Below are 25,387 nucleotides of genomic sequence, written 5' to 3' on the forward strand. Positions count from 1 at the left end.
CAGCACCCCACAGTCAAGGTGGTCTCTGGCATCTTCAGGTAGTGATACTTTTTACAGCTGCAGTCAATCAAGGCCCCACCCTTCCAGGCCAGGTGGCAAGAAGCCAGCAAGTAGGGAGAGGATCTTACAGCCAAGATGGTCTCTGGCATCGTCAGGTAATGATACCTTTTATAGCTGCAGTCAGTCAAGGCCCCGCCCAGGAGCTGCTGGGAGATTAAAATTGGGACCTTCTGCATGCAAGGCAGATGCTCTGCCATTAAGCTATGGTCCTCCCCCTAATTCATGGAGGATAAGGCTATCAATGGTTACAATGGCTATGTTCTACCTCCTCTGTCGGAGGCAGTATGTCTCTGAATGCTAGTTGCTGGGGATCACAAGTGGGCAGAGTGCTCTTGTGCTCAGGTCCTGCATTCCGGCTTCCCATGGGCATCTGGTTGGCCACTGTGAGCCCAGAATGCTGGACTAGATGGGCCAATGGCCTGATCCAAGAGGGCGTTTCTTAGGTCCTAATGACCCTTAATGTGGAATTTGCCTTTTTTTTAACAGCTGCCAGACATTATCTCCACATATTTTTGCTGTTCTAGCATTAAAAGAAAGCAAAACATTGTGGTTAGCGTGATTTGGTAGTTGCATTCATAACTTCAATTAAATGAGGAAATGTACATGCAAGAATCCTCAGAATTGTTGCTACAATTCTCTTCTTTCACTTCATCTTTTTAGATGATGGTGGGATGTGTACTGCCTTTTATATATGTATATAAATATGTAAATAGTCCACCATTTATCTCAAATCCTCATCACACAGTTGATGCAGCCAGTATGGAGCTCTTTAAGGAGATCTTACCAGGAGTTAGAGAAACTGTATGCAACGCATCGCCCACCCAGATTCAAGCACTGTTGAACCTCATGTTGGAAGGACGAGTCATATCTAAGGAATACCACCAGACGTTGCTTCATGAAAGAGACAGGGATGATCTAGCAAGGAAAATTTCACTGACCTTTGTGGAAAAATGCGCCATGCAATTGAATTGTCAAGATGCCATAAGCACTGCGTCAGCGAGGACTAGAATCTTGAGTGGTAAGCTTGGTTTATGTAATGCTATTTATCATTCACATGCTCAGCATTTTCAGCACAGAAAAAAATATCATTACAATCTACAACAGTCTCAGTTCTGTGAGCAGTAGGGTGACTGTAGTTCTTATTTATCAAAGGACAGTCTTCTCTTTGAAGGGCTTCCAAGAGACTTCTGTTCAAAGGTGTCCTCTCTTTGAAGGGCTGACCAGTCCAAGTCCAGTGTAAAGATAAATAACCATAAGAAAAGAGATCAGGGACATTGGAGCTGCCCATCAACACTTGGACAGCGAACCGAGCAGACGCCTAGCTCATCTGGTCACAGACTTCCCTATGATGATGGCAAGTTGTGTAGTGTTTTTATTTACATTAAAATAATTGGGTTGTATTCCACCACGTCCTACCTAAAGAAGACCCACTGGAATGAATGAATTTAAGGTAGCTGTGTTGATTAACTTTAATGGGTTTACTCTGAGTAGTTCTAGCACTGAATCCTACCCATTATTTCTAAATGGGCATATCTATCTATCTATCTATCTATCTATCTATCTATCTATCTATCTATCTATCTATCTATCTATCTATCTATCTATCTATCTATCTATCTATCTATCTATCTATCTATCTATCTATCTATCTATCTATCTATCTATCTATCTATTATCATATGCAATTTTTTATTCAAATCTGTATCCTCTTTTGTCTTCCTTTTTGGGGTACATTTCCTCCATATGGGGTGATGGATAAGTGGCCAGCCTAGTGAGCAAAGGCTGCATGCGTACGCACAATGGGGGCAGTGAGATCATTTTAGATCCTGACCGTAATGGTCTTACGGGGTGTGTGTGTTGGGGGCTTTCGATGGCCATAAGTATCCCTTCAGTTGCCAAGCACACAATAAACACTCTTTCCTTACTTCCTATGCCTTGCTTTACAACTCTGACTGTTACATTCCCAATATGTTGGAGCAACACTCAAAACAGCCACCAGACAACAACAGCTTGCGCACCCTGATGCAAGATAAATACTCATGTGCAGTTCTGCATTTTCAACTTCCTTAAATTCAGGGGTGTAGTTGTCCAGGGACTCAGGGGGTCTGAGAGTCTTTACTTTTTTGGGATCTGGGTCCCAGCAGGGTCCCTATGTGTCCAGCATCCTACGAGCCAATCAGCATGAAAGGGGATTGTGTTAGCCACTGAGAAAAGTCTTCTAACTTGCTTCCTTGTCCTTTCCTGCTGATTGGAGCCGATCAGAGTGAAAGGAGTTCCTACTTCAAAAACCCAAGTTGTGGAGAGTGAGAATTCTATAATTGCAGAAGAAGAAAGGGTGAATCCTGTTGATAGCATCCTACCTACATCATCAAGCAGTTTGGTAGCAGCAGGAGATAAACGGGTAGACACTGAAATCAGTAATTCAAGTCATGTCTCTGACAGTGAGAAAGGACAATCAACTGGTGACAGTGATAGAGAGGCAGAAAGCAGTATTCAAGCCTGGCCAGATTATTCTATAATCTAAGGTTATATAATTTTAGAAGGGGCATGGCTGTGCCTATTATGAAGGGGATCCCGCATTTCTGAATTTGCCACTACAGTATTGCTTAAATCCAGAACTTGGAAAAGTTACTTTTTTTGAACTACAACTCCCATCAGCCCAATCCAGTGGCCATGCTGGCTGGGGCTGATGGGAGTTGTAGTTCAAAAAAAGTAACGTTTCCAAGTTCTGCTTAAATCATAGCACAGTTGTGATTTTCAAGAATCAAACGGCAATTTGCTTTTGCTCCCTTTTCCTTGGGCATTTAGTTGTAAGAAAGGACAAGATGTTTTTAAAGGAAATAATAATAGTAAAATGGGCATCTCTAACCATGGACATCTCCATCCCGCTGACCCCTAACGCTTTCAAGGGGAGCGTTAAGAGGAAAGGACAGTGGCAGAGCATCTGCACTGCATGCACAAGTTCCCTAGCTCGGTCCCCAGCATCTCCAGGTAGGGATGGGAAAGAATTCTGCCTGCATCCCTGGAGAGCTGCTGCCAGTCAGTGTAAGTAATACTGAGCTAGATGGACCACACTGTGCTGACACGGAAGGACCAATGGTCTGACTCAGTATAAGGCTGAGTTCTTTGGGGAAGGGCCGTGGCTCAGGGGCAGAGCACCTGCTTTGCACGCAGAAGGTCCCAGGTTCGATCCCCGGCATCTCCAGGGAGGGCTGGGAGAGATCCGATGTGATAGATGTACATATATATATATATATATATATATATATATATATATATATATATATATATGCACATGTGTACATGCATGTGTGTATGTGTCTGCGTAATGCATTTTAATTTACTGTAACGTTTGTATTTTTATTGTGTATTTTACTGTATATATGTGCTATTTTATTGTAGCCGCCCTGAGTGCCTTATTGTAGGGTAGAAGGGGGGGACAGAAATATTTTAAAATAAATAAATAATAAATCCTGCAGGGCTGCTGTTGGACAGTATAGACAGTTCTGAGCTAGACAGACCGATGGCCTGGCTTGATAGGTAGAAGGCAGTTGCCAACATTCCTAAGAAGGAAAGGGTGCTATAGCCAGAGCTTGGAAAAGTTACTTTTTTGAACTACAGCTCCCATCAGCCCAATCCAGTGGCCATGCTGGCTGGGGCTGATGGGCGTTGTAGTTCAAAAAAGTAACTTTTCCAAGCTCTGAGTCTGGCATCAGCCCCGATGAGCCTTGGCATGCCCACGCCAGTGCAATTGCTGACATCAGGTCTGTCTGTGTCGTATGCCCGACTCCCTCCCCTTGGCTGCATGGTTGAAGGATCTTTCCCTCCCAGGTAAGGATGGGGGAGAAATTTGATTCAGTTCGCATTTGAAGCCGAATCTATCAAATCCACAGTTTCCAAAACAAACTGAGAGCCGAGCCACCCTGCAAGACTCTCTTATCCAAATGTTACAATGCAGTGCTCCAGCCGAGCGACGTTTACAAAAAGGCATATGCTAGGGGGAAGTGTGCACCAAAATGAACCCTTTTAGTGACGATAACGTAACAAAAATGCATTATAGTAGAACCAAGGGCTTGCAAACATGTGTACGCTCGTCAAAACTGCATACCAAAAATATGCGCGTAAGGAGAAATTCGCACTAAAATGCTGACGGTTTTCATGAGGGGTTTTGTTTTTAAAAAAATTGCAAAGTGCTGTAGAAATGTGTGGAACTGAATTTAAGACTGGGAAAATGAGAAACCGAGAGAACGGACATGGACAGATCTGTCCATCCCTGCTCCCGGGGTGGGTTTTGAACCCTTGTTCGAGGTGGGCTCCCTGCGGACATTCTGCAATGGAAGCCATGCAGGCACTGTGTCGTGTGGGCTCCTTCTTCCTTCCATCTGTGTATTATGCTCCAAAAGGGTGATTGCGAGCAGCATAAGGGGGATTCAACTCCCTGGCCGTACGGATGCCTAGGGGATGGCCAGAGTGAGTGGGGTGGTGGCGATCGTTCCTGGCTATGCCCTTGGAACTAGTGTTGTGGGCTGTGTGTGTGATGACTCAGGAGTGTGTGCTGGGGGTGTGTCCCTGTTGTTGCAAGTTCATTGGCTCCCTCTGTGTATGGATGGCATGTGGCCACTATCCTGATTGGTGGGCTACAGTGAGGTTTCCAAGGATACTGAAGGCTGAGCATCAATGGGATGCGGTGTCTGTTCTACCAGCGCAGTGGCAGCTTTCTTTCCTGCCCCACCCACCTCCTGCTGTGCTCCTTGGTTGCTCGCATGACCTATTGTGCATCCTGCAGGAGCAATTTTTATTGCCTGTATTGTGTGGGGTAGCAGTCCGAGTGCTGGACTCAGACCTGGGAGAAACCAGGCTTCCAATCCTCACTCAGCCATGAAGCTCCCTTAGGCCAGTCACTGCATCTCATCTAACCTACCTCACAGGGTTGTTGTGAGGATCAAAATGGGGAGGTGACAACTATGGGCTCCACCTTGAGCTCCTTAGAGGGTGAGACATAAACATACTCATCAATAAATGAATAAATAAAATTAGTGTAAGGATGGGATGAAGCAACAGAAGATTCAGGAGAGACAAAAGGAAGTCCTTCACACAGACAGCATATAGTTCAGCTATGGAATTCGCTCCCGCAGGAGGCAATAATGGCCACCAACTCGGATGATGTTAAACGAGGCTGAGACGCATTCGTGGAGGATAAAGCTATCAATGGCTACTAGCTCTGATGGCTACTAGCTCTGATGATTGCGGATACCATGGACCACGAAAAAGACGAATAATTGGGTGTCAGAACAAATTAAACCAGAACTATCACTTGAAGCTAAAATGATGAAACTGAGGTTATCATACTTTGGACACATCATGAGAAGACATGATTCACTAGAAAAGACAATAATGCTGGGAAAAACAGCAGGGAGTAGAAAAAGAGGAAGGCCAAAGAAGAGATGGATTGATTCCATCAAGGAAGCCACAGACCTGAACTTACAAGATCTGAACAGGGTGGTTCATGACAGATGCTCTTGGAGGTCACTGATTCATAGGGTCGCCATAAGTCATAGTCGACTTGGAGGCACATAACAACAACAGCAACAACAACAAGCTCTAATGGACAGGTTCTACCTCCCCTGTCGGAAGCAGTTGTTTTGAATCACAAGTGGGGAGAGTGCTCTTGCACTCAGGTCCTGCTTGTGGGCTTCCCATGTGCATCTGGTTGGCCACTGTGAGGACAGGATGATAGACTCAATGGGCCATGGCCCTGATCCAGCAGGGCTCTTCTTATGTTCTTCACACAATGGAAAGTTAAAGTATGGAATTCACTCTCAAAAGATGTAGAGGTGGCCACCAACTGGGAGGGCTTTAAGAGAGGATTAGACAAAATCATGGAAGGTAAGGCTATCAAAGGCTACTAGCCGCAATGGCTATGTTCTCCCTCCATGGTCGGAGGCAGCATGCCTTGAACACCAGTTGGCAGGGAGCACAAGCGGAGAGAGCACTATTGTGCTTATCTCTTGCTTGTAAGAACAGGATGTTAGACCAGATGAGCAGGGCGTTCCTGAGGTTCTGAGGGTCTTAAACAGCAAGTCGTGATGAATGAACAGCATGGAAAGACATAAAGACTTCTCATTGAAGTCAACATGGGAGTGAACTGCTAGGTGACTTGGAAAAGAGGTGGGCATGGTGAGTGAGACACAGCCTGACCCGAAGGAAAAATAGGATCGAAAGTGAAAATAAAATGCATGCTCAACTTTCACTTCTGCCAGCATGAACTTATTTGCAGCACAGAAGGTAAGAAGGAGGGCTCCTGCAAATTAGAAGGGGATTTTTATTCCTGGGGAGGGTTGCTCGGTCGAGCTAAGGTCAAAGTTTTGTGCTCTGTCTTGTTTTTATTGTGCGGGGGTCGGAGCACTGGACTCTTCCCACTTTTACGGTAAGTTCTTGGCTCCAAACAGCCACCTTGGGAGAAGGGCAGTAGCTTTTGGCTGCAAGGCAGATTAGAAATCAGGCATTCATACCTGCCAGTCTGTGCAACAGGTGGCGTATTTAATATGAAAGAGGAGGTGGGAGGGGGAGGGGAGGAGGGCCTTTCCTCCAGACCTCCTGACACATGTCCTTATCATAACAGTATCAAAATAAAAGGGAATTTCCTCTTTCCTCCCCTTTCTGGGATTCCCCCAAAGTTGTGATGGCCAGCCCAAGTCCAACTGCTCTGCAGCTGGTTTGCAGGGAGCGATTGCTTTCAGCAGTTCGTCTCCTTCCACGACAGAGTTGCTTGCTGTGCGTCTTGAGGATTACTTGCAAAAGTGAACTCTGCAACCAGCAGGTTTCCCAAACAGGGGAACTTGAGCACTTTCTCAAAGGTCAGTTTTTCATCCTGCCTTGAAAACTTCCTGTTGCTTATCATCCACTCCAAATGGTCCTATTCCCCCAGGAACATCCCCTATTTTCTGATTCTACAGACTACAGGGAGATTTTGAGGGTGCAGGGTGCAGGGGAGTGCCTTACATTTCTTTATTTACTGTGTCCATGTTTGTGGCTTAGACTCCTTTCTATCACCACCTATGGCCCAGAGAGTATATTGCTGGATGTGTTTGAGCTATTGCAAATCTGTGGACTTTAAGGGGCTCTTTTACTTTGCAGAGGTGCCCCCATTTTCTGGTCTCTAACCTGGGAAACGGCTCTTCTATTTTGTACCCAAGTTTGGCCCTTGGAGGCATGAATGCCTTCTCATGTCAGCTTGGGTTGCAGATAGGGGGCTGGTTTTGCAAGCTGGCTGTTCCGATATTGCAAATAATTATTCACATTTTCTGAAACTATATGAGAACCAAAACACAGCCATACTTTGCAATTTGCACTTATTCGAATTTTGCAATGCAGTTTGCCAACTAAACAATGTTTTCAAAAATGCGTATACTAGGTGGAAAGTGTGCATAAAAATGTATATATTTCTGAAAATAATATATAAAAATGCATCATCTGAAGAAAATTTGCTTGGAGAAATGTGTACATTAGTTAAAACTGTAGACAAAAATGTGTGTGAGGCAAAATTCGCACTAAAATGCTAATAAATTTTCATGAGGATTTTCAAAAAAAATCTGAAAATTGCTGCAGTAATGTGGAGAACTGTATTTAAGTTTGGGAACAATGAGAATCTGAGAGAACTGAAACGGACAGATTCTTCTATCCCTGTTAGCAACAGTGGTTTTAAAAGCTTGTCAACAGGGCCAGCACCAGACTTGGGGGGGGGGGAGTTGGCATTAATGCCAACAATGGGCCTAGTCCTTGGCCACTGTCCGATCTGGCCAACTGCTGGTGCTGGGCCTGCTTACCAGGTTTTCCTTGGAAAGAGTAATTCCAGATGAAACAGGGAAGGGAGGAACTCGAGTGGGCATTTTGATGCCAGGAACATGTTGGACACTGAATAAAGCTTGCATACACAGACAGCTAAGATCCCAGAATAAACACCCATCTGGAAGCCCCCCCTTCTCCAGGGTCTCTACAGTGTTTATCTCAGAGTGGGGTGAGGATGGATCAGTATACTACATTGTAGTTATTTAGGGCTCAGCACCCTCAATAAAGACTAGCCTCTTTATCTATGTGATGGGGCACCCTTAGCTCCTGTTTTTGTTTCTTTTTTAAGGTTCTGGGGATGGACATTATTTGGCTAAATTAATGGGGAGTCAAAGAGGGCTCGTGGATTTCATCATGTCCCCTGACCCAATAATCTGAGTACTATGTTGTTGACTGACCTCATGCTCATTGAGGTCAATCCTTTGTTGTGATTCCTGGTTTTACCTGGTGGCAGACTAATGAGTCATCTGTAACAATAATATAATGAAGCTGGGAGCTTTCTTATCAATCAGCAAAAAGACATTTATTAGAAGCATTACTGATAATGAAAAGTCTGACCTTTTTGGGGGGACCATTGGGTTGTTTTTCATGTTTTGTAGGGGAAGCAACACCGCAGGCTGCAGCAGTGAATGGGAGGAGGGTTGCGGTTAGCTGGGGCCCTTGAGGACATTCAAGAGCCCATCCCCAAGTTTTCAAATTTCATTAAAAAAACAAAAATGATATAAGGAACAGCTGCTTTAAGCTGTGCCTCCACTTATGAGCAACCTGTATATTTGTAAATAAATGCAAATAGTAGAAAACATCAATAAACCTCCCGCAATCTCTTTCCAAAAAGAACAAGATCAAGACCAAACATTTAACCTCCTGGAGAGGTGCGGTGAGCTTAAGAACATAAGAACATAAGAAGAGCCTGCTGGATCAGGCCAGTGGCCCATCTAGTCCAGCATCCTGTTCTCACAGTGGCCAACCAGGTGCCTGGGGGAAGCCCGCAAGCAGGACCCGAGTGCAAGAACACTCTCCCCTCCTGAGGCTTCTGGCAACTGGTTTTCAGAAGCATGCTGCCTCTGACTAGGGTGGCAGAGCACAGCCATCATGGCTAGTAGCCATTGATAGCCCTGTCCTGTTATCATGTATTTCTAAAGCCACATCTGCTTTTCAAGCCCTCCTAGGGAGTTATATAATTATAGGCACATCCCACTCATTCAAAGCAACACCTTGTGTGTTCTGGTTGCAGCAGATTAGGTAACAAGCTTCCTCACTTATCTTTTTCTTCTTGGTTTGGCGGGATGCTTGCTTGTCCTCCTTTGCAACAGGACACCTTAACCGGAACCAGAACTGAACCCCGAAATGTACCAGCTGTATTTCACAAGCAATCAGAACATGACTTGATAAAGATATATTGCAAATCAAAGGAGACATCAAAAGTTATGGTTTTCTCTTCCCCTTTTTTGCGTGTGAACTGAGAACTGTGGTTTGACGTGCCCTCTTAGATGTTTGTTGTGACAACTGGTTAGCTTAGATGGACCTCAGGTGATTTAAATGGCATGTTTGTTAAGGAGCTTCTAGACCAGCACAAAACTTGTATGGACGTTATACAGTAGGGCCCCGCTCACACAGCGGGTTACGTTCCGGACCCCCGCTGTAAAGCGAAAACTGCTGCAAAGCGGATCCCATTGACTTACATTGACCAAAATGGCGCCTGGCGGCAAAAAAACACCGTAAAAGCGGAACAAGCACTGTAAAGCGGGGCCTTTCTACAGTTCACAACTGATGTATTAGCAGAACGCTGTAAAGCGAAGCGCTGTAAAGCGGGGCCCTACTGTATAACATTTCCTGTTTATTGAATGTTCATGCTGATATGCTTGCAAAAAACCTGTGCAGTGTTTACAGCATCATGCTGATAGGCCCAAGCAAAACGTGTGCGGAAGTTAATCATCACCTGTTTATTGAGCATTAATTTTCACCCTGATGTGTTTGCATGGTGATGAGACGCCGTTGTTACCCTTCACTTTCCAGTGCAATGTTCCATTACTTTTCTGATCGGATTTGTATGCGGTTTAAAAAGTAATGAGAATAATTACACTAGAAAGTGCAGGATGATAACCAGCTTTGTGGAAATAAGTGGCCTGTCTGGCAGTGCCGTTAGTCTTCAGCATAATAAAGATGTTTTTTCCCCACTGGGTTTTTAAAAAAGAACTTCTTCAAATTTTAAAAAAAATAGTAATATGTGAAGATCCTTGATCCATTGCCCAACGGTGTATCTTCTTATCTTTGAGAGTGAAAGCAAAAGAAAATGATAACATTGATGTAAAATTATTCATTGTACCTTGTTCAATTTGTGTGGGCATTCTCCAGTCCTCAATTATCCCTCTCCGGTAAAGAGCCATTCAGGCCAACTCTCTGATGCATTAAACATCAGTAGGCCAAATGACATCTGTATGAAGCTTGGGATTCATTTAACATCCACCGTGCTGCTCTCTGCTGTAGCAGTCAGGCACACCATGCTGGGATCCAAAAAACTACTTAAGGCATGTTTGGGGATTTTCTTTCCTTTCAATTTTTCTCTTTTTTTTCTCTTTTTGAGTCAACTGTCATGCTACATTACCAAAAAAAAAAGAGCTTTTGAAACTTGTCACAGTTGCAATAGTACTTTGGCATGCAACATTGTGGGCGGGGAGGTTTTTTTTTTTAAAAGAGCCCTGCTGGATCAGACTATCCTCTTCCCCCACAGTGGTCAGCCTGCAAATAGCCCATAAGCAGAGTCCTCTCATGTGGCTTGATGTCAGCATTAGGTCCCAAGGAGGGATTCATTTGATTCAGTTTGCATTTAAAGCCAAATCTATCAAATTTGCACTTTCTGAAAGAAATATGACAACCAAAGCACAGCCATCTTTCAAAATTTGCACTTATCTGAATTTTGCAATGCAGTTCTCCAACTAAATGATGTTTGCAAGAATGCATATGTTAGGGGAACGTGTGCATCTAAATGAATATCTTAGTGAAAATAGCCTACAAAAATGCCTTACAGTAGGAGAAATGGATTGCAAAAAATGTGTACATTTGTCAAAACTACAAACAAAAATGTGTCAGAAGTTTGCACAAAAATGTGGAATAATTTTTATGAGGATTTTAAAAAATGTATCACAAATTGCTACAGAAACCTGAAGAACTGAACTGGAAAAGTGAGACAGAGAGAGAACTGAAAATGACAGATCCTTCCATCCCTGGTCCTAGGGACCTTTGGACCCAGGGACCTGTGCTTTTTAAACGTGTGAATTAATGATCTAGAGTTAGGGGTGAACGGTGGGGTAGCCAAGTTTGCTGATGATAACAAATTGTTCAGAGAGGTGAAAATAAGGATTGCAAAGAACTCCAAAAGGATCTCTCCAAATTGGGTGAATGTGAAATAAAATAAATGCAATTCCTTGTAAGCCAGTGTAAAGTGACCCATATTGGAGGGGGAAAACCTACATTTCACATATATGCTTATGGGGTCTGAACTGGTGGTGACTGATCAGGAAAGAGGCCTTGGGAACACAGGAGATTCCTATATTCTTATGATCATGTGAAGCCATCACCTTGCTAAAGCTAAGAGGTCTGGGTGTGTTCAATCTCCTGGACAGAAGACCAATAGGGGACAAATTTGTACACTGCCTTGAATTCCATGATGAAAGAACGGTGGGGTGTAAATAAATAAGTAAATAATATCCCAATGTATACTGCCTCTGAATAAGGAGGTCAGGGCAAGGATTGACACTTGCACAATGGAACTCCCCCTCTCTCCCGGCACCTCCCCCCCAAATCTGTTCTGGTAGTTCCCCAAACACTCCAGAGCAGAGTTGGGGAGGGCATACACAGTGGGAGGAGAGAGGGCGATCTTCCGTTGCGCAAGCATTAATCCCCGCACTAATGGAACAAGTGCATTGGATACCACCCTCTGTCCTAATGGGCATAAGCGCTTGACTTTACAAAGCCAAGCAATGAAGTGCATCAGCACCTGCATTTTAAAAATACACACGAAGCCACATATTTTTGTACATTTCCAAGCCCCACTTGAACAAACAAAACAAAAAACCACATACCTCAAATAGGGGCATTCTTTGAGGTGGGGGGGGAATCAACAAAACTGAGCAATGACACAATTGGGCTTAGCAGCACTAATATTGAGGAAACGAAAGTGGGCCTGATTTGCAAAAGGAGGGGGGGAGATAGGCAAGGGGATACAGAAGCATGTGGAGAGGGAGAGGACTGTGAGCCACAGTGCTGGTGGCACAGGCCTGGCATAATTCCCTGCCTGGGGTATTGATCAATTCCTGGTACCAAAAGATCTGGGCTGCAGCATCAGGGGAGGCTGGTCCATTAGGGCAAATGGGACAGTGCCCCGCCAACCTCAGTCTGCCCTCAGCCAGCCCCCACCTGCCTGCCTTCTTACTTGCAACCAGTCCAGGGGTCAGCACTGGCTGTCGGCTGTCTCCTCCGCCTTAGTCCCTGTGCTGCCCTGTTAGAACTCAGCAAGGAGGAGGATGGGGGAGGGAACTAGGGTTAGTGCCTCTGCCTGTCATTGGCTCTGGCTCCACCTACTGTTGGGCTCCCAGCCTTCTGCCCTACCACTCCCAAAGGGCACCAGCCACCATGGGCAGGATTGCTTGAGAAACTGATACAGTTTAAGGTGATGCGGAGCCAGTGTAGAAATGATTTCTTTTGGCAGTGTGGCGTGATTTGATGGTTTTTGCAAGCATGGAGGAGCATGGCTGGCCTCGGCCTGATGGGTTTCTCCACCTGTGGGTTTTCTGAACAGGGAAAGAAAAATATTAAAGTTAAGCCCAATGGTCCTAGTATTGACAGTCTATAACAAATCCTCCGTAACTGATTTCATATATTTCCTGGGGTTATTTGCCGTTTATCATTTACATCTGCTTTGATTATTGCTTGTTGGTTGGTTTTATTTTTGGCATTTTCATAATATACACGTTAGCCAGTGTGATGTAGTGGTTAGAGTGTTGGTCTGGAACCTGGGAGACCAGGGTTGGAATCCTCACTCAGCCATGAAGCTCACTGGGTGGCCTTGGGCTAAACAGAGTCTCTCAGCCTATCCTACCTCACAGGGTTGTTGGGAGGATACGATGGAGGTGGGGGAGAGCCATGCTTGTACACCACCTTGAGCTCCTTGAAGGAAAGGTGGCATGTAAATGTACTAATAAATAAATAAATAAATAGTTATAATGGTTAAATTCAATGTTTTTTTTAAAAAAGGGAAATGATGGAAAAGACGGTATTATACACTTTTATTTTATTTTATTGATGATGATGATGATGATGATTTCAGATAACACAATGGACCCAGGAATCCTAGCTGGGAAGAGCTACTTGGAACTGCTGTATGGTGACGTCGACCTTCCAGTTCTGTATAAGCAAATAGCAGAAACAGGTGAGCTTTCCCGAGGTGGCTAATCATGGCATAAAGAATATTCCATGTTTTGTTTTGTTTTTTTAAACATCTCATGGCATTTGAATGGGGCAAAAGGTGGGCTTCCCTCTGGCTTCAGTTAAAGCAACAATACTCTGCGCACTTCAAGTATTCAGAGCAGCATGCAAACGTCAGCTTGGTTATCCCTACAACATGCCTGTGAGGTAGGTTAGCTTTTTCTTTACAGCCATTTTTCAAATGGGAAAGGGCGAGGAGGGGGAGGATAAGGAAGAGAGGGCGGCAATGAGTTTACGGCAGAGGCAAGATCTGAACTGCGGGGTGGAGAGAGGTGTCCTAACGAGGGATGGGGGAGAAAATCGATTCCATTCACATTTAGAGCTGAATCTGTCGATTCCAAAACATCTGAAGGGTTCCAGTTTGGCAAAGGCTGGCTGAGCAGATGAGTCGCTTTTGAATGTGTGCAGTGCATTGTGGGGATTTTGTGTCCATTTTCTGCTCTGGGGGCAAGCATAGTGGTTGCTGAGGAGACAAACAGATAGAGGAAATGGGCAGACTTTCACAAACAGCTCTCTCTCTCTCTCTCTCTCTCTCTCTCTCTCTCTCACACACACACACACACACACACACACACCCAAGAGCATCTTTCTATGCCTGGCTTTAAGGGGCCGGGACGGGGAACCTGCGGCCCTCCAGACACTGCTGGTTTAAGTGCATGCACATCACTGTCCCAGCCCACCTCCCAGGCTCACTCCCTTAGGAGCCATTCATCCTATTCAGCCCTTTCCTTTTCCATCTGTAGCCGTTAGGGTCGCCATAAGTCGCAATCGACTTGAAGGCACATAACAACAACAAATATATATACCATTACAGTTTGCATTCCATAGAATTCAAGCGGAAACACAATAAAATACAATATGAAAAATAAAAGAAGCAGTAAAATCACAATTGCCCAAGGACCCAGCAACGCCCTTCTGGAAGACACACCGGAATGGCTACAGATGCAAAATCCAATTCCCTCCATGCACCTTCTTCGCACAGCTTTCGGCAAATGCTAAAAACACACCTCTTTGCCCTGGCTTCAGGACCCACCCGAGTTCTGTGAATGTATTGTGTCTAAATTGTTTTTAATACTGTGTTTTAAATTTCTGGAACCTGTTCTGGAACCTACTGTTGGAAGGTGGGCAATAATAATAATAATAATAGCTAGTTCATTCATTGGCTTTACCAGGTAGGGCTGGGAAAAACCACTCTCTTCGGGTGTCCCCAGACGGAGAGGGTTAACATTGCAAATGGGTTGTTCAGATACAGCAAACAGATCTTTGGGAACAGGTTGTGTTTTATTAACACCAGATTTTCCCTCAAAAGGATACATTTGGATTCAATGGGGTGGGTGGACTGGCATTTTGATGCCAATGGCATCATGTGGATGCAGCAAAAAACTTGCATGCACGAGGACCGCCTGTCCCACTATAAACACCCATCTGGACTGGAAGCTCTCACAATCAGTGGAGAGCCACTGCTAGTCAGTGCGGACGATGCTGTGCCAGATGGATCAAGGATCTGATTTTGTACATGTTCCTTTAGCAGTGGCGGCTGGTGGCTCCAATGTCATTGGGGCAGTGAATCTGATCTGGGTTTTAGTTCAAACTTTCAAGGAGCTGTTCAAGGTGCTGAACCTATTTTGGGACTAGCTCATTGAAAGTTCGGGCTAAAACCTGGAATGGATTCACTGCCCCACTGACATCAGAGCCACCAGCCTCCAACTTGCCTATAGGAGCACATATGTTCCCCCATAGGTGCTGCTTCCTCTTCTCAAACTCCTCTCCAAACATAAGCAGCCAAATATCCACAACCAGGGGTGTAGTCATCCAGGGTCTAGGGGGCTGTTAGACCCCCTACTTTTTTCAGAGCAGGGTCTCAGCATGGTTCCTATATCTTCTTTGAACTACAACTCCCATCAGCCCCAGCCAGCATGGCCACTGGATTGGGCTAATGGGAGTTGTAGTTCAAAAAAGTAACTTTTCCAAGCTCTGATGAAAGGGGAATGTGTTAGTCACTGAGAGGAATCTTCTAACATGCTTTCTTGTCCTTTCCTGCTCATTGGAGCCAATCAGAGTGAAAGAAGGTAAGTCAGCCACTGAGAAGACTCTTCTCAGCAGCTAACACACTCCCCTTTCATGCTTATCGGCTCCTAGAGATATCTGTTGTTGTGGGAGAAGGTTTAAAAAGGATCTCATTCTTAACCTAGCAAAGAAGGGGGGCATGGCTGTGACTAACATGAAGGGACCTTTCATTTCTGAATTTGCCACTACACTACTGCCCACAACTGGGTGGCCAGGTGATGAATAGGATAAGGCTTCTGCCCCTTTAATAGTAGTGCAAAAGAGGGGAAGTCAGCAGATGTAGCTTGTCACTCAAGCAGCAAGCACTATTATTTATTTATTTATTTATTTATTTTATTTAACAAAATATATATATCGCTGGATTGTAGAAAATCTCTATGTGGTTTACAAAGAACATTAAAATGATCAATTAAAACAGTTAAAAATAAGTAATTAAAAGCATGTTTAAAACTGTTAAAAGAGGAACACACTAAAAAGAGATTAAAACATATCAACATCTGTGTGTCTGGATAGGCTTGCCTAAACATAAAGGTTTTAAGCAGGCACTGTAAAGAACACAGTGAAGACATCTACCTGATGTCAATAGGCAGGGAGTTCCATATTTCCACTTTTTGAAACAATATGAGAACTAAAACACAGCCATCCTTCAAAACTCAAACTTATCCGGAATTTGCAAAGCAGCTGTCCAATGAAACATTGTTTACAAAAGGAAAGTGTGCATAACAATGAATATATTAGTGAAAATAATGTTAAAACGCATTATATTGAAATTGCTTACAAAAACGTGTACAGTGGTCAAAACTGCATACAAAAATGTGTTTATTGAGAGAAATTTGCACTAAAATGCTGAAGAATTTTTCTGAGTATATTTTTTTAAAAAACCACGAAGGGATGTAGAAATGTAGAAAACTGAATTTAACAATAGAAAAATGAGAACCCGAGAGAACTGAAACTGACAGATCACTTCTTTCCTAGCTACCAAATCTTTAATTCTGAATAAATTCTTCTTCTTCCACATTTAAGTCCCGTCCCAGTGTTTCCTTTTTCTGACTATCTCTTACTGATTCCAGAGGACTTGGAGCCAAGTACTCTTTTCTATTGATCACAAATTGCTTCAGAAAATGTGCATTTCAGCAGAAACGTCCACTAAACTGCTGATGAATTTTCATGAGGACTTTTTAAATATAAATTTGCGAACTGATGTGGAAATGTGGAGAACTGAACTTAAGACCGAAAGACGGAGAAACTAGGGAGAAATCAACATGGACAGATTCATCTACCCCAACTCTTAATTGTGACCGGATGTTCGGCGGGGCTCCATAGTGTCTCCAGTTTATGATGCACGGTGAAAGGCTAGGCATGTTTATTCAGAACTAAGTCCCACTGTGCTCAACAGCAATGGCAGCTGGTGGCTCCGTGTCAGTAGGGCAGTGGAATCCACTCCGGGTTTTAGTCCAAACTTTCAAGGAGCTGTGCACTGACACGGAGCCACCAGCACAGCAGTTACACCTAAGCAAGTGTGCATGGGATTGCAGCTTTCATTGTACCAATGCAAAGCTTGCAAAAAGACATGTCGGAGTCAAATGACAAATGGGACAGGGTGTAAGTGCAAGAAACAAAAGAGGCATTTCCAGGGCGGTTCTGGCTGTCTGCATCTAGCAAAAAAAGAAAAAGCACAACAACACCAGCCTGCCTTTATTCTCTTCTTTGACCAGGGAGATGGTTGACTCTGGGGAGGGAGATGAAGGGTAGGAAAGGAAGTACTTGAGGGCAACCTTTGGCCAAATCAGGTATTTTTGGACTGGATTTCCTGTTTCTTTTTTCTAAATAAACAAACTTAAAAGCAGCTTTACGGGAATGGTGCTAGGAACTGGATGGGAGCAGGATGGTGAAGGAAGGAGAATAAACCTCCTCTCTGCACCATTTTCCTGATCTAAATTGCCCGCCCCACTGAAACTGCAACAGACCAGAAAAACCTTTTAAACAGGCACCCTAAGCATGTTCATAAGGATGGGAGAGAAATGCCGTTCTGTTCACATTTAAAGGCGAACCTCCCTAATTCCCACTTCCAGAAACAATAAGCAAACTGAAACAAAGCCATCCTTTGAGATTCCCACTTCTCCAAATTTTGCAATGCAGTTCTCCAGCCAAGGAATGTATACAAAAATGCATATACGAGGGTAAAGTGTGCATAAAAATGCATGGATTTGTGAAAATAACACACCAGAACTGCATTACATTAGGGGAAATTGATTTGCAAGAATGTGTATATTAGGCAAAATTGCACGCAAAAGTGTGAACATTAGGAGGAAGGTGCACTAACATGCTGATGAACGTTCACAGTGTGGAAATGAGGATATCTGAAGTTAAGGTTGGAAAAACAGAGAGAAGCTGAAATGGATGGATTCGCCCATCCCTGCCTATCAATACTCCACTCCACACTCCACCCCAACAGGCTAACAGCAGCTTTGAACAAGCAGTTTCAACCAGGAAACAGTGGACAGGAAAATAGCACAACGGGTTTTTTTCTTAGGGATTTCCCTTTTCAGCTTGCAGAGAAGATTACACTCCTCAAGCAGGGGCATCGCTAGGTACATAAAGGATTCAAGGCATGGGCTGACAGAAACAAATGGGCATAATATTTGCTTATGCTGATTTATTTGCATAGATGCACATTTAGTTTCTAAACATCACAGAGGGCAAGGCAACTAATTTCTGACCCATATCTCTGCAGTTCTCTAATTTGCTTACCTCCCCAGATCATCCCGCATTGATCCCTCTTCAATTGATTTGCTTCCATTTAATTTCCCAACAGATGCTCCTCCATGTCAATTACACTTCATTTCACACTCATTGATTACCCCTCCCCAAAAATTATCCCTAGATAAAGTTATCTTAAGTTCTTTTATTGCCCTAAATTAATAGCCTATCTAGTAATCCAGATGAACTCCCTCTTAAATTTCCCCGAAACTCATTACCCATCTAGAAACATCTGGATCACTTAGAAAAAAAATTCTGAGCCCATGTCCCATGGATCCACCTGCAGCCATTCCCCGGGTAGACAGACTTACATATGGATATATAGGAGGCATTATTGACAGGATTAACAAAGGGCTTCAGAGAAAACATTCTCAGGTGTCACAAGAAAACAGGCAAGCAGAAATTCTTCTCCATTAGGGCAAATGGGGCACTGCCTCACCAACCTCACTCTTGATTCCTCCAAGTCCCCCTGCTTGCCTTCTTGCTTATAACCAACTTCCTGTGAGCTCCCTGGGTCTCAGTTTTGCCCTTGCAGAATTCAGCAGGGAGAAGGAAGATCACACAAGTAGAATGAGTTGGCTCTGTCTGTCATTGGCTCTGACTCCATCTACTATTTGGGCTCCCTGCATTCCATGCCACCTGTCCCAGCAGGCACCAGCCACCCCTGGGAAACCCACTTCCTGAATAGTAGTTAACACATTTTTTTAAAAAAGACAATTTTTCTGCCTTTTAGACATGGGCAGTCAAGGCAAGGGAGCAGGTTATGATAATCTTTATGCCACAGTGGGAAATCACTCTTACTGTCTAAAGTTCTGTGTTGAAACTACATAGAACTGCTACACATTGGCAGAGATATAAGACATTCCTGCAGCTGATGCTTATTGTCCTTCCACATTAAGATAAAAGCTGCATAGATACTACTGTACACTATGAATGTCTCTTTTTGTTTTGTTTTGTTTTATTTTACTCTAGATCAACCTTCTGACAATATCATTGATGATCAGGACAACAATCCTGATGTCTTTTACACAGTGGAAAGTGATGAGAGTGGGGAGAAAGTCTGCCTGTGTTCAGACACAGGAGAGGCCTATGACAAAATAGGTAAGGAGTGTCATGTCCAGAGTGGAGAGAAAGTGGTTTGTTTCAAGGTCAGTTTTGTTTTAGATTTTCTTTTGTAGGCTGCCTTACAGCCAAAGGCTTTGAAGGAGCGCATCCAGCATCGTCAGGGATGCCGCTCAACAAGATCAGCCTCAGAAGACCTTCTCTCGATCCCACCAGTTAAAACAGCTAGACTGGTGAGGACTAGAGAGAGGGCTTTTTCAATAGTAGCCCCCACCCTGTGGAACTCTCTCCCAAATGATCTCCACCATGCCCCTTCTATGATAAGCTTCCGCCGGGCCTTGAAGACCTGGCTCTTCAGGCAGGCTTTTGGGGTGGGTTAGGTTTTTTACTGTTATGGTTTTAAATTTTAATGTTTTAATGTATTGTTTTATCTTGTACGTCACCCAGAGTGGCTGGACAACCAGCCAGATGGGCGACTAATAAATTTAATAAATAAAATAAATAAATAAAATGGCTATTAAAAAATAGTGTAGATATGCTGACTTCAGTCCTTTTATTTTGTTTTAGCCCACTTTTGTGCATATGCAATCCAAGCAGCATACAGAAGCTGCTGGTGCTGATTGGGTGAGCTGCTCTGATGTCACAGAAGGGACTCTGATGCCCTCCAGATGTTGTTGGACTACAGCTCCCATCATCCCTGACCACTGGCCATGCTGGCTGAGAATGATGAAAGCTGGGCTCCTACTGGGAGGAAGGGTGGGATATAAATCTAAGAAACAAACAAACATTGTCTGGAAGGCACCAGATTGACAAAGGTTGGAGTAACAAGATGCTACTCTGAGCTAGATGGACCCATGCTCTGGCTCACTATAAAGCTGCTGTGTCTGCCTAAAAGACTGCCTGACCCTCACCCTTCAAGGAAGTGACCATAGAATCACAGAGTGGTAGAGTTGGAAGGGACCCATAAGGTAATCAAGTCCAATCCCCTGCTCAATGCAAGGAACTTCTGGCCCATGGGCTTAATTAGGCTCACCAGGCCTCTCTGTTTGGCCCGTGATGCTGTTTTAGCCAAGCCATACTCACCTGTCTTACACCTGGTGTCAGGTAAAAAGGTAGCTTTGCAGGCACAGCTTATCAGCAGCGCCTTCAAAGGCACAGGGGCTTTGCAAGTGCCGACAATCAGCTGACTGGTAGTGCTTGAAAAGTCCTGTGCCTTTGCAGGTGCCACCTGTCACAATCCGCTAAGTGCTGTGCCTTTGCCTGTGTGAATGATTTCAAGCCACACAAGCAAAGGGAAATGGGTCACCTGGCATAATTATTCCACCAGATGATTGACAGGTGGGCACCCACCTTTCAAAGTTAGCTTGCAGGAGTGGGAGAGGTAAAGATCCGTTGGCCAGACCCAGTTTCCCAGACACTTTCTGGGTAACATTAACTTCCATATGATTATCCTAAGGGTGGTGGCTCCTACCCTTTGGAACCCCCTCCCACTGTGTATCACACAGATGCCTTCTCTATTGTCTTTTTGGTGCTTGCTAAAAACGTTCCTCTTTCAATAAGGCTTCTCAAATCATTATCCTAGTTGCTAAGTATATTTATTTATTTATTTATTTATTGCACTTGTATACCGCCCCATAGCCGAAGCTCTCTGGGCGGTTTACAGCAATCAAAAACATTAAAACAAATATACAATTTAAAACACATATTTTAAAAACAATTTAAAACACAATTTTAAAATTTAAAACAATATAAAAACAATTTAAAACACTCGCTAAAATGCCTGGGCGAAGAGAAAAGTCTTGACCTGGCGCCGAAAAGATAACAGTGTTGGCGCCAGGCGCACCTCGTCAGGGAGATCATCCCATAATTTGGGGGCCACCACTGAGAAGGCCCTCTCCCTTGTTGCCACCCTCCGAGCTTCCCTTGGAGTAGGCACCCGGAGGAGGGCCTCAAACTGATTTTGTTTAAACAGTTTTTATATTTATAATTTTTATATAAATATGGCATTGTTGTTAACTGTTTTCATAGAAGGGACTGTTTTATATATGTATTATACTGTAGATTGATTTGGAGTGCCTCAAGGAAAGTGATTCAGATGTGAAATGAATAACAATAAATACTAAGCTGTTCCCTTGCCTTAACTCATTGGAGGCTGGTGACTTCATGTCAGTAGAGAATGGGGAATAGATTTCAGTACCTTGAACAGCTCCTTGGAATCTGGACTAAAATCCAGAGTGGATTGCCCCGCTGACCAGGAGCCAACAACTGCCACCGCTTTGACGGCACATGTGCAAAAAGCCTCAGGAGCTAGCAGAGGACACCCAGACAGGAAAGCGGAGCACCAGTGCCTTTCATAGGTCTTCTCCACTTCCCGACGATCACAATAAAGCAAGCAAAACCACTGCGCAGTTGTTCTTCACTTGCATAATTTATGTGGGTTGCAGAATTCTGCTGTGGCTGGAGCAGAAGTTTGACGTGGCCCCAGTGGAAAATTGCAAAACATCTTTAAGCCGACGTGGGCAAACGTGGCGAGAGGCCAATTGCTTTCATGAGAGGTTTGAGCTTCTTTCTTTCCAAAAAGAATTCACTGGCACAGTTTCTCACATTGTGTTACCCCTCCTTTTTTTTTTTAACTCTTTAGCTGCCTTGGCTGAATACTTACTGAAAGACCAGCAAGAGAAACCAGAGGAAGATCTGTTTGGTAAGTTTCTGGCGTGACACCCTTTGGTTCCGGGAGACAAGCTAGGTGGTGAATTTGGGATCCCGTTGTGGGGGAGATGTCTCTCTCTCTCACGACAGGCTGTTACCTGACCAGGAAGTTACACCCCAGTGGGACATTCTCCTTGAAGCAAATAGGTCTTGTGCAGAAGAACATGTTGCTGGAGGGTGGTCCATTTAATTGGCAGGTGAGGGGTGCCATTTGGGTTTTCTGCCTGAAACACCAAAGATGCTGAAGGACTACAAGTCCCCTAAGCCCTGACTAGGGATGGAAACATCTGTCTATTTAGTTCTCAGTTTCTCATTGTTCCAATGTTAAATTCAGTTCTCTACATTTCTGCAGTGATTTCCATTTTTTTTTAAAAAAAAAGTCCTCATGAAAATTCTCCACCATTTTAGTGCAAATTTCTCCAAATAAACACATTTTTGTAGGCAGTTTTGACACCTTTTTGAAAGCCATTTCTCATCGTTTCATGCCTTTTTCCATGTTATTTTCACTCACCTATTCATTTTTATGCACACTTTCCCCTGATATATGCATTTTGGTAAATGTTGTTTAGTTGGCGAACTGCATCCCAAAATTCTAATAAATGTGAATTTTGAAGGATGGCTGTGTTTTGGTTCTCATATTGTTTTGGAAATTGCAAATTTGATCAATTCTGCTTGCAGTGCGAACTGAATCAAAATTCTCACCCATTCCTAGCCCTAACTGTGCTAGCTGGGGCTGATGGGAGTTGTTCAAAGCATCCCGAAGACAGCAGGTTGGGGAAGGCTACCCTTTTGGAAATAAAATGCATACTTTGGATCTCTCTCTCTCTCCCCCCCCCCCCGCCTTAGATCATGGTGGGGGTTTTTTTGTGTTTTTGTGGTCTATTTGATCCAAGTGCTAACAGCAATCTGTTCTTTCCTTTCCTTCTTCAAAACAACCAACCAGGAAGCCTCGTTTCAGACGAGACAGCCGCTGAACGCCCAGGGGGATGCACAGAGGCGAAGAAACGGCGTAAGTGGAGAGTGGCAGGAAGAGCAGGGATGATTGCTAGGGGGCCGAACAGGGAATGGGTGTGGGTTGGGACATCTTTCAGGTTTTGAAATTGATTTTAGGCATTTGTTTTAGGTATGCGTCACCTGCCTTATGCAAATCGGAAGATAAGGTATAAAAATACGTGAAAGCAACAGCAGATAAAAAGCCATGTACTAATGGTTAATTTTTTAAAAAAAGATGTAGGGAACCTTTGGCCTTCGAGATGTTGATGAACTATTCATTATTTATTTATTTATTACATTTATACCCTGCCTTTCTTTCCATGACCCAGATGGTCTCCCATCCAGCCACTGACCAGACCTGACCCAGGGTGCTGGCCTCATGTGCCTTCAGACCATATGAAATGACAGATCCCACCATCCCTGGCCATGACTGCTAGGCAGTAGCAGTTGTTGGGGCAGTGCAGGTGGAGCTGCGTTGCTATCCTAGCTTCCCAACACCGCGGGTCACTGTCGCTGACTGAGAGGGGAAGGAGGAAGGCGCAGGGAGCACGGCAGCACATGGCAGCAGGAGCACCACATTGTCTGTGCCACATTGCACCGAACTTCCTGCTCTGCAGCAGCGTTGGGAAGCTGGGAAAGCAACGCAGCCTTGCCTGAGCCGTCCCACTGGTCGCGATTGCTGCTGGCACTGCTGGGAGCTTTAGTTCAGCAGCATGGGAAGGCCGAGAAGTTCCCTACTGTTTTGAAAGCAGAATAAAAGAGCAATTGGCCCATTTAAAAAGGGGCTAGATACAATCAAAGGCCATTCATGGCCCTAGAGCCGCTGCAGAGAACCCTTTTCAGACTGTCGGGTATGCTCTGCTTTGGATTCCTGCATTGAGCAGGGGGTTGGACTCGATGGCCTTACAGGCCCCTTCCAACTCTACAATTCTATGGGCAACCTGATTGCCATGACCTGCCTTACCACCAAAGGCAGGGCCCCCAGAAAAGTCCCTCCCCCCAAAAAAATGGTCTTAATTGGCAGGCTCATTTAGGTGAAAGAAGTTCTTCTATTGGTTGCATCCAGTTTTCTCTACCAGCTCTTCACCCAATGCCTATCAGCCATATCCTCATATCAGCTGGTTGGATTAGCACATGAGGACAGGTGCCATTGGTATTGGTGCCATTGGTGGTATTGGGGAGGAGCAATTTTTGTCAAGACCACAACACAAAAAAACAGGGTTGAACCCAACCCCTGCATACCATAGGTCTCATCCTGATCAACACAATTAAAATTCCTTTTTTTAAAAAAATGAGGTTTTTATAGCAAATTTAACAAAGAAAGAATGAAAGAACCATCAGCTCACATGAAAAGTGCAATAGCCATCAATACATGCATCTTAGGTTAAGCATATAAATCCGTATATGCCCTCCAAATGGTCAAATAGGTATCCACAAGAAGTTGACTTTTACAAGAAATATGTTAATATGTAGCAAGGGCAATAAGGTCCCCAGACCATTGTGTAATAGTTGGTGGGAAATTATCCTTCCAGGCTCAAAGTATAAGTCTCTAGGTGACCATAAAGGCATGCAAAATCCATGGACATTTGCAAATATCAAGGATTCCATCAGAAGTGTAGTTTCTTCCATCCCTACAGCTCTGATGGGGAGAAGTCAAATCTTCTGAAGCCATTGTTCAAACAGCTGGATCTTCATCTTGCTTTTTTCCACCCACAGGCAGCTGTTCTGATGCCCTGGAAGCCAAACGAAGGAAAGTCGGTGAGTTGGTAGTTGCATCAATAGCTGGGCGTCCCAGAAAGATAAATGTGCCTGGCTACGACATTATAAGGGAGCTTGTTTCTCTAATACAGCCTTTCCCAACCAGTGTGCCTCCAGATGTTGTTGGACCACACCTCCCATCAGCCTCAGCCAGCATTGCCAATGGTCAGGAAAGATGGGAATTGTGGTTCAACAACATCTGGAGGCACACTGGTTGGGAAAGGCTGCTCTAATAGAATAGACATGCACAACAGAACTTGCCTCTCCAAATCTACTTTGTCTCTGCAAAGGGACACACACAACATTCTTATCTAGTTTTCCTATAGCAATTATACCTGCAATTAGTCCTTTCCTACATGGATGACTTAGATACTATGTGCTTTGAATACAATGATATTGCCTCATGCTTCCCACTTGATCAATTGATGGAAAGTTCTGAAAGTGAAGTCTTCCCTAGGGTCAATTTTCATTTCATTTGTTTGTTTATTGCAGAGTTGGCTATTTATTTGTTTGTTTGTTTTGGCCCAAGGGGTCAAAATTCATCCTTGGCCAACCCTCCAGGGGATGCATGCACGGTCAAAAGTGGCTGTTGCACTCACATTATTTATTTATTTGTTTGTTTGACGCCATTTTTATTGCACTCTTC

General features: G+C 44.1%; 1 protein-coding gene across 5 annotated transcripts in view; it reads left to right on the top strand.

Moving 5' to 3' along the window:
• Positions 1–819: 819 nt before the first annotated feature.
• The window catches only part of CIITA (class II major histocompatibility complex transactivator), a 58,065-nt gene continuing 33,497 nt past the window's right edge, over positions 820–25,387 (top strand). The window contains exons 1-6 of one of the 5 annotated variants that reach the window (XM_061600023.1): positions 820–1,078; positions 13,235–13,336; positions 19,192–19,320; positions 21,923–21,982; positions 22,934–22,999; positions 24,700–24,741. In XM_061600023.1, coding sequence (XP_061456007.1) covers positions 820–1,078; positions 13,235–13,336; positions 19,192–19,320; positions 21,923–21,982; positions 22,934–22,999; positions 24,700–24,741 — 658 coding nt within the window. The other 4 variants (XM_061600026.1, XM_061600024.1, XM_061600027.1 and 1 more) reach the window with 4 other exon arrangements.

This window comes from Rhineura floridana, chromosome 17 (assembly GCF_030035675.1).
Source record: "Rhineura floridana isolate rRhiFlo1 chromosome 17, rRhiFlo1.hap2, whole genome shotgun sequence".
Lineage (NCBI taxonomy): Eukaryota > Metazoa > Chordata > Lepidosauria > Squamata > Rhineuridae > Rhineura > Rhineura floridana.